The sequence below is a fragment of the Erinaceus europaeus genome, chromosome 2 (genome assembly GCF_950295315.1).
Source record: "Erinaceus europaeus chromosome 2, mEriEur2.1, whole genome shotgun sequence".
In the NCBI taxonomy this organism is placed as follows: domain Eukaryota; kingdom Metazoa; phylum Chordata; class Mammalia; order Eulipotyphla; family Erinaceidae; genus Erinaceus; species Erinaceus europaeus.
In genome coordinates, this window is record NC_080163.1 from 6,287,328 (window position 1) to 6,301,727 (window position 14,400).

At 51.2% G+C, this 14,400-nt stretch overlaps 1 protein-coding gene across 1 annotated transcript; it reads right to left on the reverse strand.

Annotated features, from left to right (window-relative positions):
• Nucleotides 1-9,945: 9,945 nt before the first annotated feature.
• LOC103124477 (leukocyte immunoglobulin-like receptor subfamily A member 5) lies at nt 9,946-12,891 on the reverse strand. The gene is made up of 7 exons (XM_060186529.1): nt 12,692-12,891; nt 12,436-12,555; nt 12,255-12,290; nt 11,802-12,089; nt 11,411-11,710; nt 10,282-10,341; nt 9,946-10,160 (listed from the first exon to the last, which is right to left on the reverse strand). Exons 2-7 carry the CDS (start codon nt 12,467-12,469, stop codon nt 9,946-9,948), a joined length of 933 nt encoding a protein of 310 aa, XP_060042512.1. The 5' UTR covers nt 12,470-12,555; nt 12,692-12,891.
• Between the last annotated feature and the right edge of the window lie 1,509 nt (nt 12,892-14,400).

Genomic DNA, 14,400 nt, shown 5'->3' on the forward strand with positions numbered 1-14,400 from the left:
GCCAGGGGTGAGGCTGAGCATCCACCGCTGGAAGGACAGAGCTGAGACCCCCCCCCAAACACACACACACACAGGGAGGAGATGGCTGTGTGTCACCCTGAGCTGACTCTCAGCCCCATCCTGCCAAAGGGCAGTTGGCGTTCCTCTCACACGAGACAGCCTAACCCTCCTGGGTGCTGTCCTCTGAGTGTGGGCTCCCAAGGCCCCACCCTCACCACCCCCTGGTCAAGCATCGCATGAGGAAGGGGTGCACCTGGCCCAGAAGCTGCCTAGACCCCCCCCCTCCGAGACCCAATGTCAGGACAGCCCTAGAAGGGCCTCTCTGTGGAAGGTCAGTGTGTGGGAGTGACCCCAGGGAGTGACCATGAAGGAGGGTCCTCCTAAGGACACACAGGACAGAAAGGCTGCCCAGGGTCAGCCTTCGGGAAGCACAGTGCCAGGCAGGTGACATTCTGAGCCAGGAGGTAGCTCAGCCAGTAGAGAGCAAGCTTCATTATGAGCAAGACCTGGGTGACAGCCCCAGCACCCCTGGGGACACCAAGCGGGGGCTTTGTGGGGGAGCTGCAGGGGCAGCAAGCACGCCCCCCCCCCCGTCTCTCAGCCTTCACCTTAAAGAAAAAAGAGTTTTCAGGAATTGTTGTTTTCGACAGGCTATGTTGTTTTCGCCGGGCTGGCTTCACGGGCGGGTAACAGATGACCAGGGACTCATGGTTGAGCTGTAGGCAGTGTCTCTTTATTCATGCGGGACACAGCACAATCTATACCAAGCTAAGCTAAACTAAAGTAAAGTACCATAAAACTCACAATGCTGTCTTTATATGTACTTGCCAAGTAGGGTGGAAACAGGATGTGACATAGAGAGGGTGGAAAGAAAAGTGACTGGTGAAAATCAGAGTGTGACAAGGAGGGGGCAGAGCAGGCGAGAATCCTATCACTGAACCACCAATGCCCTGGAGGGAGGGTGGTGCTTTATGTAAATGTAAAAGTGATTTATGTAAATAGACTGCTTTGAATGGGATCAAACCCAATCCCTATAGAGGCATACCGGTGCTAGGTTTAGCAGAAGCCAGGGGGAGCTGGCATACTATCCAACAGGGAATCAAACTCAAAGCCCCACCAAAAACCCTGCTGAACAAAAAGAAAAGGGGGAATATGTGTGGGAATCATGGCAGTTCGGCTGTGCTCAGATACTGGAAACCAGAGCCGAGAACATTGTCAACGACAGGGGGCAAGGCACATGAATGAGGCAATTTGGTAAACAGGTTCAGAGATTCTGGGACACCCTTGGAATACTATTTCCCTGAACGAGAAGACAGGCCACAGAGATGAGTATGAATGTGGACAGTGAGGAATCCATAGGGTATAAAATGGGGTGGCAGGGGCCATGCACCCAGTGGCGCACCCAGTTAAGTGCATGTAATATGAAGCTCAAGGACCCGCACAAGGATCCAGGTTCAAGCCCCCAGTTCCCCACTTGCAGCGGGTATTGGTCAGCTTCTAATTCTGCTTCTAAGACCCCTTCTGTTACATTGCTTAATGCTGTGGTCTAGTTATATAATCACTGCTTTACATGAGAACCGCCCTGCCAGCAGGGCACTGGTTTAATCCCACTGGAAAAGCAGCCTTAATGTAGCTCCTGAGAAGGTACAGCTAATTCCTCCAATATCTTTCTTAGGCTCAGAGATTTCCCTAATGCAGATTCGTCCTTTAAAACCTTGTGTTACTTTTCCTTCTAATCTCACTCTTGCTTCTTTACAAAGTTTTCTTGAAAATTTAAATTGGCTTAGGCAGTATCTTTATCTCCCTACTAGCTGCCTGCAACTGCTGTTTGATCTGTTAAAAGGAAACAAACAGCCCTCCTCAAAGCGTATGTTAACCCCCGAAGCCTCCTTGGCACTGGAAAGAGTTAACCAGGTTCTCCAGGACATGCAACTCGTTCAGTTCTTCCCCTCCTTGTTGTATGCTTTACATTGGTTTGTTCCAGCTCTCCCCCGCCAAGAGAATTGGATCAGTCCTGCTAATTTCGCGGGCCTGCTTGGCCCCGCCCCTAGGAACCCTGAGAGACTTCCAGAGTTGCAGAGTTAGAGAGTGCTTGGCGCTGCCGCGGGGGGAAAGAGGCAGCAGAGTTCTGTTTGGTGATTAGTTTGGTTTAGTTTATGAATCGTTGTTCCTGAATAAAGAAATACAGCTTCCCTGCCTAGCCATACGTCTCTGGGCGTCTCTGTTACCCGCCCGTGAAGCTAGCTAGAGCCTCCGAAATTTAACAACAAATGGCGCCCACGTGGACCTGACCTGCGCATCTCTCAGATAAGTAAAGACAATTTGGCTACCTATGTACTATGGCCTTCTCTTCTGCTTGTGAAGAGATCTCCAAAGGCCTCTGCTCTTTCTTCACGAGACTGTTTTACTGTTTCTGGAACATTTATCTCTTGACCACTCTGTGGTTTCCACTCGCTTGGGCAAACTCAAAACAGCCAGAGGAGTCGGGAAGAGCCAGCGGGCAAGAGGCGAGGCGCGGAGCTGCCTTTTCCACCTAGTTAAACAGCCAGCCAGCCGGCTGCGCCCAGACAACCCCGCGCACCACGCCCGCAGCCCCGCAGCCCCGCAGCCCGCAGGAGGCTGACACCAGCATGCAGGAGGCTGACGCCAGCACACAGGAGCCAGATGCCACCACACAGGAGCCCGATGCCACCACACAGGAGCCCGATGCCAGCACGCAGGAGCCCGATGCCACCATGCAGGAGCCCAATGCCAGCACGCAGGCCAGCCCACAGGAGCCGGCTCTCCACTGCGTGACGCAGGGCACTGGACGTGTGATCCCTCCATGCTGCTCGGCCACTGCGAGCAGGGCAGCAGACATGACAGGGCCATGGGGCAGGGCCGCGGCAGCCTATCATGGCCTCCACCACTGGGCACCTCGGCCCGTGCCTTCTACAAAGCTGGCCCGCCCGCCCTCTTGCTATGAATTCTGGAATGATCCCAGACCTCCCAGACCCCCGGGCTCCCTGCCGAAACTGGGCACACGAGATCTCCAGCTGCCGGTACGGTCTGAAGGCAGACAAGCTGGAATACGCAGAGATCGCAACCTGCAATTCCTTAAAGTGGAGCTGCGCGGGAAGCCATCTCCAGATGGTGACCCCCCCAACAACTAAGACAGTACAGATTTAAATTCGTGTTTGAAATGACATGTCTTCGTAACAAAGGTTTCTCTCCTTGTGTATTAATGACCATGTTTATGTGTATGTTTAAAGTTTGGTAAACAGTAACTTTAAGGCTAAATTCTTACTAGTCAAAGTTAAATGAAAAAGGTTTTCAACGTAATTCTCATAAAGATAAAATTAACTTACATTTAAAGTCTGAGGTAAAAATTAGTTAACAATCAATATATTTTAACTAAGTTGGTCTAAACAAAAAGTTAAATAGACTTGTTGATATGTAAAACTCTCCATTACCTTCTCTATTAGAAATGGTAGATCGCACAATGGCTATGCTAATTATTCTCATGCCTGAGGTTTCCTTTCCTGCACACACCTAAGGTGTGTCTCCATCTTGAATGGGTGTAACAAAAGGTTAAAAAGACATTGTTGATATGTAAAAGTCTCAAATTCCTTCTCTATTAGAAACGTTAGATTGTGCTTTGGTTATGCTAATAACAAGTTGTGTTTCATAGTAAGTAAATTGCAGCCAGCTGCCTTTGGGACTCTAGGCCGTTCCCCACCCCCATGCAAATGCCCGTTGAGGCAAGTACACCCCCCAGAGGCAAGAAATGTTTTTTTAAGCTGATAAAGTTTTGCCACAGAGGCAAAAAAATATGGCCCCCTCAGGCCTTCCCTTGGCAGCACACTGGTTCTTGTTACTTGCTTACATGTTTCTCCATGTTTGTGCCAGTTTCTTTTTTTAAAATGTCTGTATGATATATGTTTCTGTTCACCCCACACCCTTGATACTGTAGTCATTTAGTTAAAAAGAAAAGGGGGAATTGTTGTATGCTTTACATTAGGTTGTCCTAGCTCTCCCCCGCCAAGAGAATTGGATCAGTCCTGCTAGTTTCGTGGGCCCGCTTGGCCCCGCCCCAAGGAACCCCGAGAGAGTTCCAGAGTTCCAGAGTGAGAGAGTGCTTGGCGCCGCCGTGGGGGGAAAGAGGCAGCAGAGTTCTGCTTGGTGATTAGTTTGTCTTAGTTTATAAATCGTTGTTCTTGAATAAAGAAATACAGCTTCTCTGCCCAGCTGTATGTCTCTGGTCGTCTCTGTTACCCGCCCGTGAAGCTAGCCCGGCCAGCTGGAGCCGCCGAATTTTAACAACACCTCCTCTCCGGTAAATCTTCTAATCTTTAACTCCACCCCCACGGTAGTGGGGGCACTGTGGCAGAAGCGTGGCATTCTCGAATGGATTCATATGCCAGTAGGGGGAGCGCCAAGACTTCTAACCGAGATTGATGCCTTAGCATTTATGGTTCACCAAGGAAGAAACAGATCAGTTCAGGTCTTAGGAAGGGAACCAGATTCAATTATTCTTCCCTTTTCTCTCACTCATTAGAGCCTCTGTCTCTAATCCTGCTGACTTTCATTCCCTAACCCATGTTAATCTTAAATGTCTTCGAGCTCAATTTCCTGATATTCCTCTGCCACAGTTAAAACGTATTCTTGCTACATGTTCCTCCTGTGCAGGTCTAATCAAAACACCTGCTATTCAAACTCTTGGGGTTAACCCCCAAGGATTAAAAGCCAACTCTCTTTGGCAAATTGATGTCACCCACATACCCAACTTTGGCAAACAAAAATATGTGCTTGTCTCAATTGATACCTTCTCTAAGTTTCTGTGGGCTACAGCTCAGATGGGAAAAAGCTCAAAAGAGCTTATAAGCCATATGCTCTCCTGTTTTGTTGTAATGGGCATACATCTTCAACTTAAAACTTACAATGGGCCTGCTTTTACCAGCAAACAATTTAAAGATTTTTGTTCCCTCTGGAACATTATTCATACTACAGGAATTCCATATAATCCACAGGGACAAGGCATTGTCGAGAGGGCCCATTAAACCCTTAAGGCTCAATTAAATAAAAAGGGGAAATGTACCCCCCCAATATCCAGCTGGCAAAAGCCTTAACTACATCAAATCTCTTTAATATTTACAAAAACTCGGACCAACCTCCTATTATTCGTCATTGGCAAACACCATCCACTCTCCCAGCTATTAAGGTCAAATGGAAAGACCCACTCTATAAAATTTGGAAAGGGCCTGACCCCCTATTGACCATGGGGAGGGGTTTCACATGCTTTTTTCCACAGAATTACTCCAAACCTGTCTGGGTTCCTGCCCACCATGTCTGGCAATACCCACATGATGGCACTGATATCCCTGAGGAACAAGAAACACTGCAAGAGGACTGGCTGCAGGACGCACCCCAGGATCCATAATACGACATGGCAGAATCTGAAAAATCTGATTCACAGAGCTCTCCCCCCCACCCCAAATGTCTTATGCTATGACTGGCCACTTGTGTTTTGTGAGTGAGTGAGTTGAAAAAAAAAATTGAGTGAGTTGAGTGACCAAAATTTTTTGTACGACCCATTTTTCTCAGAGTACTCTGAAACTTAATTGACTTTATATAAAAATCCTGGATGCAGCCATGGTTTCTGGAGACATCCAGAAACAGTCCAAAAAATGTTTTTTCCTCTTTTTGATTTCTTTTTAAGTCTTGGTATGAATATGAAATGTTTAGTCTTAAACTGTGTGAGTAAAGATGGTTCAACTATGACAGTACAGGTCTAAATTCACGTTTGAAATGATATGTCTTAGTCACAAAAGTTTTTTTCCTCCTGTGTGTTATAATCTACATGTTTAATGTGTGTGTTTCAAGTTTGGTAAACATTAACTTAATGGTTAAAAGTGCACCTTTGAAGCTACATTCTTACCAGGAAAGGTAAAATTAATTTGCTAAAGTAACTGAGTATTTAAGGTAAAAGTCTAAAAATTCAATGTGACAATTCATCATCTCCAAAGTTATAATACAAATTCTCTATACAGGACATTTTTGGAGGGCACCCCAAAATGCCCTGTAAACTAATCTTGTGGAAATTAATCCACAACAAATCTGGCATCAATCTGACATTGTAAATGTTAAAAAAAAAAATTGTCACTAACGTGAGTTTGTTTAAATGTTCGAAGTAAAAAATAGTTAAAAATCAAGATATATTTTACCTAAATTTGGTCTGAAAATTCTGCTGTACAGAAACTGCTACATGAGGTCACATAAAATGACCTTTAAACGAAATTATAAAGATACCTAAACCAATTATAATCGAGTTATCAATTATAGTAAATCTCTAATTTGTTATAAGTTTTTTCTTCACAAGTAAGTGATTACAACTATGTAAAGCCTTCACATGAAGAAGCATCTGCTCATATGGAATCCCCAGAAATCCATCTTGGACCCCTGTCCTCTGACATCACCCACAACTACAGCCATCTCCCGGAAACCCATGATGTGACCTGACATGATCTGGAGAACCTGATTCATGGACTCCAAAGGACAGAACTTTCCTACTGCCTTTCTCTTACCTATTGCTGTCTGCCCTTCCTTCTTCTGCTTCACCTGTCATGTTTTGGTGGTTCCAGCTCACTCTCTACAGAGAAGAAAATTTCCAGTGGCTGTCCTCCTCCATCAAGATAGACTTGTGGCATTTTTCCCCTGGTCATTGACATTGGACAGATGCTTCTATCGGACTTGCTGGTACACCTTTGGACACTCCCTTTACACTGCTGAACTTCTCGAGGACTGACTGTAGCAGTCCATGGACCTTTCTTCCAGTTGTCTTGGAACTTTGCAATGCCATATCACCCCTCTCACCCCTCAGCCTATCAGGCCCCCACTCCTCCACCCATCAGGCAGCCCCCCTCTCCACCTACTAAGCCTCTCTTCAGTCTCACGCTGTCCCTTGCTACTCTTACTTATCCCTCCCTGTCTTGTGCTAGTTCTTTTTGAAGACAGCTACACGATATCATTCAGGTTTCTTCCCAACAGGTTTCTGTTCACCCCTACACTGCTATTCCCCTGACAGAGATGGAGCCTCTTACAGACACTGACCCATTTATATATGGCCATTGAGTAAGAGGGAGATGTTGGAAAATTGTGAGGATGTGGTTGAGCTTGGAAGGGCATGAACCTGAAGGGTGTGTTAGTCCTGTTAGTCTCTCTCTCTACTGAGAGGTGGAGCAAAGAGGAACAGTAGAACCCCAAAGGTGTGCCTCCTATCAGTCTCCCTGCCTCACAAAGTGCCCGCACTCCTGATACTATGGCAAATACCTAAAAAGAAAGGGGAAAATGTTGGTCTGCTTCTAATTCTGCTTCTAAGATCCCTTCTGTTGCATTTTTAGTGCTTAGTGCTGTGGTCCATTTACATAATCACTGCTTTACCTGAGAACTTCCCTGCCTGCAGGGCCCTGGTTTAATCCCACTGGTTCGAACTCTCTTTGTGCTCCACCCCCTCTCCTAGTCACACCTTGTTTTCCACCATTTAATCCCCACTGGTTTGCACTCTTTTTTTTGCTCCACCCTCTCTACATCACATCCTGTTTCCCACCCTACTATTTCCTTCTTGGCAAGTATAAATACAGATTCTCTTCTGATTAAACACACATTGGATTGCCTTCTGGATCCGCGAGTCCCAGAGTCTCTCTCCTGCAAAGCTACCCCAGCACAAGTTCCTGATCCCTCTCCCATGCAGCAGCCTAGGTTGGCTCCAGTCAAGTTCTCTCCAACTCAGAGAGCATGTACTCTAGAAGAAGCACCCTCAGGCTATCCCAGCAAGGGGGGGGGTCATTTCACAACTGGTGAAAAAGGTCTGCAAGTGTCTATCTGTCTCTCCTTTCTCTATCTCCCCCTCCTCTCTCAATTTCTCTCTGTCCTGTCCAGTAAAATGGAAACAATGGCTACCAGGAGCAGACACCAAGCCTCAGCGGTAACCCTGGAGGCAAAATAAATCAATAAATAAGTAATAAAATGAAATAGGGAGGCTTGGTGAGGTAGTGGAGACATAGGGAAGAGCCCCCACAGAGGCCCATGGAGACCAGAGGGTGGGACCCTACCCCTACCTTCTCTGGGCTGAGCTCCAGGCCCAGGGCCCAGGAGCTGCTGCTGTCACTCAGGTGAGAAGCTGGTTCTGCAGCTCAGCACCCTGGTCTCCCTGAGAGAGGAGGCTTCATGCTGAAGAAAGGGGTCAGTCCCCAAGACGAGGCTCTTTCAACAATTTCTTTCATAACCACTTCTACAATTCATTCTTTCCTATCAGCCAAGACTCAGATATTTGAATCCCTCCTCCAACTTCAGAAACCAGCTCGGTGGAAAGACCCTGGGGCAAAACTGTGTGTTGAATCCACACTCCCTCCCACATGTGCATGAGGTCACCAGAGGCCACCTTAGCACATGGGTGACCATAAAACACCAAATGCTCCTTCCAGTACTAAGGAGATAGAGATGTGGCCAAAGAGGAAGTCTGGCTTCTGTAAAGATAAATCCCCATGCAAAACCTTGATTTGTCTCCTCAAGGCATTTGGGAGGAAAGGGATTTGTGGGTAGAGGGGGTGTGAGTATTTCACAGACAAGAAAAATCTGGATGAGAACCACCTTGTTCTTCCTCACCCTGTCCTCCTCTTCCTCTGCTCTCCTCGCCTCTGCCCCACCATCCATGGCCCTTCAGACTGGCCTGCAGCTCAGCTCCGCAGCCCCCCAGGTCTTCCAGCATTGCCAGTGGACAGGCAGCGGGCTGGGGGCTCCTGTCCTTGGGGTGACACTCAGGTCAAAGCCAGGAAAGCAGAAGCAGGTCTCCTGGGGGTGAACCACTGTTTCCCTCTAGGGGTCGAGTTCTCACTTCTCTCTCCCCAGGCCCCAGGGTCTTCCCATACTGAGAGCTCTCTGCAGGCACACTGCCCCTCTCTCAGCTCTCCTTACAAAGCTCTGAGCAGATCGACCCTGTCAACGCCCATGTTCAGCGGGGAAGCAATTGCAGAAGCCAGACCTCCCACCTTCTGCATCCCACAATGACCCTGGGTCCATACTCCCAGAGGGATAAAGAATAAGAAAGCTATCAGGAGAGGGGATGGGATACGGAGTTCTGGTGATGGGAATTGTGTGGAGTTGTACCCCTCTTAGCCTATGGTGTTTGTCAGTGTTTCCTTTTTATAAATAAAAATTGAAGAAAAAAAAAGGAAAAAAACAAAGCTCTGAGCAGCCTGGGAGGTGATAAAATGGTTAGAGCACTGGACAGAAATCGTGAGGCTCCAACTTGATCCCTGACATCACGTGTAGACAGGTGATGCCCTGGTGTTCTCTCTCTCCCTCTCTCTCTCTCTCTCTCTCTCTCTCATGAATAAACAAGGGATGTGTGGTGGCCGTCTCTCTGAAAGCAAGCCGTAGCTGCAGCTGGGGTGGCTGGGGCTCCCCGCATCTCCAGGGTGGGTGCCTATGTCTGTGGGGGACACACAGGCGCCCTGTGTGCATCAGTTTTCACAGGACAGAAGAGCGGGGACGAGGCAGGGGGTGCAGAGCCTTTGCTCCCATCTGGCCAATTGTTAGTAGTTCTGTCAGTTGCCTAAGGTGTGTGCTGTCTCTGCACTGAGGGACTGTGTTCCATGCTCACCTCAGGGAGTGGCCACCAGAAACAGAGAACCTCACCTGACCATGGGTTGTGGCTCAACGTGTGACACGGTGAGGACCAGACCCATGGGTGCCGTCCCCTCCTGTCACAGGGTAAGAAGAGATGGGCATTAGGCAGAGGCAGCAGGGAGAGCAGAAGCTTTAATAAGGGAGCCCCCCAGGGACCCCACCACTCTCCTGACAAGCTCTGTCACCCTCCATGAGGCTCTCAGCACTCGACTCACCAGCACATGCTGTGGCTTTGCTTCAGAGCCTCCCAGGCCCAGAGAGACCCCCAGGATCCTCCCCTCAGGATGGCACCTGGGCCCCCCAGGGGTCCCTCCTGCCAGTGGTGGTGGCACCCTGAGTGCTCCTCTGGCTGTGCCGAGCCTCCCACAGCAGGACCCCGAGGGCCAGCAGCACCAGGGCAGCCACGCCCATCCGGATCACGTTCTCCACCCTGTGGTCCTGGGGCTGAGGGGCTGCCACTGTGGACACAGCAGTGTGGTCTTCAAGGGGAGAGACTGGAATTGTGGACACAGAGGACACAGTGTCAGGGGAGGTCAGTGTCACCCAGGCCCTGACGTCACCCAGGCGCCGCCTCCCCTGACAGGATGGGACCCTCAGTCCAGCCACAGCCCTGACCCTCCTCATCATTCTCAGAGCTGGGCTTGGTCCATATGGGACTGGGGGGATCAGCTGCTCCTGGAGTCACAGACAAGGAGAGACACAGGGGTTCACATTCCTGATGTCTGTCCTGGACCCTGTTCTAACTCCTGCACTTCTTCGGATACAGCTGTCCCTGGGTGACCCTCCTCAGCTCCAGGAGAACCCCTCAATAATTCTCAGTCCTCCCTGCATTCAAATCTAGAGCTTGCTTCTGAGCACAGCCCAGACGGTGAACTGTCCCTCAGCAGAGAAATGTCTGCGCCCTGGCTATGCCCTCCTGGGGACACGGGGCAGTGAGCTGACTCTCAGGACAGGAGTCTGATGCTGATTCCCGGCTGAGCACTCGCTCCAGGGGGAGGGCTGGGCTGAGGGGCCCAGTGTCAGGAGCACAGGGGCTGAAGTCAGGCTGGGCCCCTTCTCTCCACTCCAACTCTGCATTCACCTGGAGTCCAGCATTCATTCACTCATTCATTCATTCATTCATTCAATCATTCACTCACTCATTCATCCACTCATTCATGCTTACAGGGCATCACACCCTGTCTGCACACATCTGTCTCCTGCCTGAGCTATGAGCTCACTGGGACATCACCTGGCCTCTGCTCCCTGTGGGGACTCTGTGGGTCTCTGTGCAGGTCAGCTGTGAGCACTGCCCCATGAGCTCCCACCTGGGGACCACAGCCCAGCTGAGTCCTGAGCACCAGGAGCCTGGCAGGAGCCCGGGAGGCCAAGAGGAGGCAGAGAGCCTGACAGGGTCAGCTGGCCTGAGTTCTGGGGGAGGCCGGGGTCCCCTCCCAGGACAGAGCAAATCTGTCAGCACCCACAGCAGAGCCACATGGGAGGGTCAGTGTCTTTCCAGGGGCCAGGACAGTGCCGCACAGGCTCAGGAGGGAGGGCTTCCCACATGCCCCTGCAGTAACCAGCGGGCACTCAGGGCAGCCTACACTCTCCTGCCCTGACCCAGGCATTGTGCCACACCCTGTGTCTCTCACGGGGAACCTGAATTCTCCTCACCCAGCCTCCTTCCTGGGGATCCCCTGAGACCAATACCCCAATGACCTGTTGGGAACCTCAGACTATGAATGGGGCAGAAGGGGACCCTCACCTGAGACCGGGAGCTGCAAAGGCTCACTGGGGGGTGACCACACCTGGGGTCTGTCACTGTAATATCCATGACATCTGAACGTCTCCCTGTGGCTGAGGGACACAGGGCCCACACGGAACAGGGCCTGGATCTGCCCACTGGGCTGTTGCTGTGTATTCAGGGTCCAGGAGGAGTTGTCTTCTTCCCGATTCAGAACCAACCTGTCAAATCCCTGATCTGAGGCACACTGGAGGGTCATGGTCCCTCCTAAGGTCACGACAGGGCTCGGCAGGGCTGACAGGGAGGGTGTGTAGTAGTGTCCTGGGAGAGAACAAGGAAGTTTACAAAATGGGGTTCCTCTGCTCCCCAGGGCTGAGGGAGAGCCTGGGCTGGGCCCCTGAGTGAGTCTTACCTGCCACCACCACCAGCTCCAGGGGGTCACTGGGCTCCGCCCAGCCAGTGGGGCTGAGATAGTGACAGAGGTATCTGCCTGCATGCTTCTCCTCTGTGTGCGTAATGGAGAAATTGGCCTTGTCCCCGGACTCCAGTGTACCCCGTGTGCTCCAGGACTCTGAACTTCCCTCCTTATAGAGAGCAAACTCCTGGGCCCCCAGGGTCCCCAGACACCAGAGGGTCACAGGGCTCCCCCAGGGGATCACAGGGCCTGGCTCAGCCCAGAGGGTGGGTTTGGAGAGGGTTCCTGGAAGGAGATCAGAGGTGGGGTCACAGCACAGTCCCACCCCAAGACTCCAGCTCTCAGCCCAGGACCCTCCCAGAAACCCCCATCAGCCCAGATCAGCTCCTCCCCCCCCATCCAAGGGCCTGGAGTCCAATGAAGGTCTTGGGAGCCTGGGGACAGACTCACCTGCCTGCACGCAGATCCTGGGCCCCACACTCAGCCCTGGAAGAGAGTCCCTGTGAGAGGGGTGTCCTGAGTCCTGAGCACAAGCCTCTCCCCACACAGCCCCTGAGTCCTGGGGCCCTGACCCAGCAGGCCTGGCTGTGGGGTCCCTCCTACACTGGGGTGTCCCCCTGGTCCATCTCACCCAGGCAGAGCAGGGCTGTGAGGGTGGGGGTCATGGCGTGTCCTCCTCTGAGCACAGAGGGCCCTCTGAGAGCGGCAGGATGGACAGACACACAGTGTTTTCTCTCAGGACTGGGCCTCCCTGTCACAAGGTTGTCACGTCAGCACCCCCACAGGAAGGGGAACTGCCCCCCAAGCCTGTTGGGTTTCCATGGAGCAGCAAGCACACCCAGTGCCTCCCTGAGAGGCCCCTTCCCGTCGAGGAGCTCAGGACCCACCCTCTCCTCTTGGACATGCCTGCAAGAAGCCTCCTCTTCTTCACCTTGGCCTCATTCATCCTGGGGCTCCATCCCGTGGGCAGTTCCCCTCCACCCCCAGCTGGGACTCAGGCTGCTACCTGCAGGCTCAGATCTGCAGACTCGGCTCCCAGGTCACTGTGCTGTCTGCTCGGGTCCCTGTGGTCTGGGCGCCCAGAGGAGCCAGGCAGAGAGGGAAGGAAGCTTCCACACTGCCCCAGCCCTCACAGACTTCCCTTTTCTCTACACAAGCAGCATGGATGCCTAGAACCCACCCTGGTGCCCTTCCTGCCCACCCTCCACCACCACACCCCAGGGTCCTGAGGCAAAGCCTCCCTCATCTGGACAGAGCAGCTCACAGCTCTGAGCTGGGGATACGAGGTCCTGGCTGAGGCTCAGCTCACTTGTCTGGCAGACTCTCGGTCCTCAGAGCAGCTGTTGGCTCCATGGCTAGCATGTGGGCGATGGCTCCCAGGGAACTGTGTGCTCATATGCTGTGTGGGACTCTGCCTTCAGGCCCCGGCGCCACACAGCTTGAGGTGTGGATTGTGGTGCTGTCGTTGCTGCCGATCGCTCTCCGGTCTCCGTATCCATCGCTCGAAGGCAGAGTGAAATTGCACCAGGAAGTGTCTCGGTTGGTCCCTTGCTTAAATACCCCCTGCACTGCACCGAAACAGAAATAAAGGTAAAAACATGGGAAGTGCTGGAGAGGGCCACATCTACAGTTGTAATGGTGTTGTCACATATGACAAAGAAAAACACTAGACTGTGTGAGCTTCATATACGGGGCACGAGTGAACACCTGAAGTGGTTCATGAATAGGATGAATGCTACAAACAACAGCTGGAAAAACCAGAGGACACAGTTGAGGGGGTGTTGTGTTGTGTTGTGTTGTGTTGTTGCTGTTTTTGTTTGTTTTTAATGAAATAGGCAAAGCCAGAATATTTTCACATCAAGGAGGAGACATAGCCAAAGAGACAATTCTGAAACTGGATTACGAGACTGAGGAAATTTTACAAGATGTACTACAGCGACTCTATTCAGAAAAGTAAGATGCAGCAGTGGGCAAGGACCTGGGTTCGAGGCCCTGGTCCCTATCTGCAGGGGAAAAGCTTCACAGGTGCTGGGCTACAGGAGTCTCTCTGTTTCTTTCCCTCTCTATCTCCTACTCTCTCAACTTCTTTCTGCCTCTATCCAATAGTAAATTAATACAAACATTAAAAAGGGAGGGAGAAAGTTAAGAGGCACTCAGTGCAGGAGGAGAAAGGGTGACTGTCGGGCTGTGACACAGAGGAGAGAGAGGAGATCTGGAGCGGAGAGAGAACACAAATCTTTATTCACGCGGACACTTCAGAGTTGGGTGAGAGCACAGCAGTTCAGGCCACGTGGAGATAGCAACAATGGCCGCCTCCCGCTAAGCGCAACAACCCTTCCTTGCGGGGTGAAAAGCGAACGAGAGAGGAGGGGCGGAAGCAGAAGGGCTTTTATGGGAGAAATTCCGGAAGTGACAAGTCTGGACAGGATTGGCTAGGAAACAAGGCACTCCAGGAATAAGGCTTTCTCGTGGGAATTGACAGTACCCTGAGGGGACAACATGGTGGATGTGACCGCATCTGCACAATTTCCCAGCAGGTGACATAGGCTGGGAGTCCCAAGAGATGCTGAGGACAAGGCCACAGTCCTGGAACCAA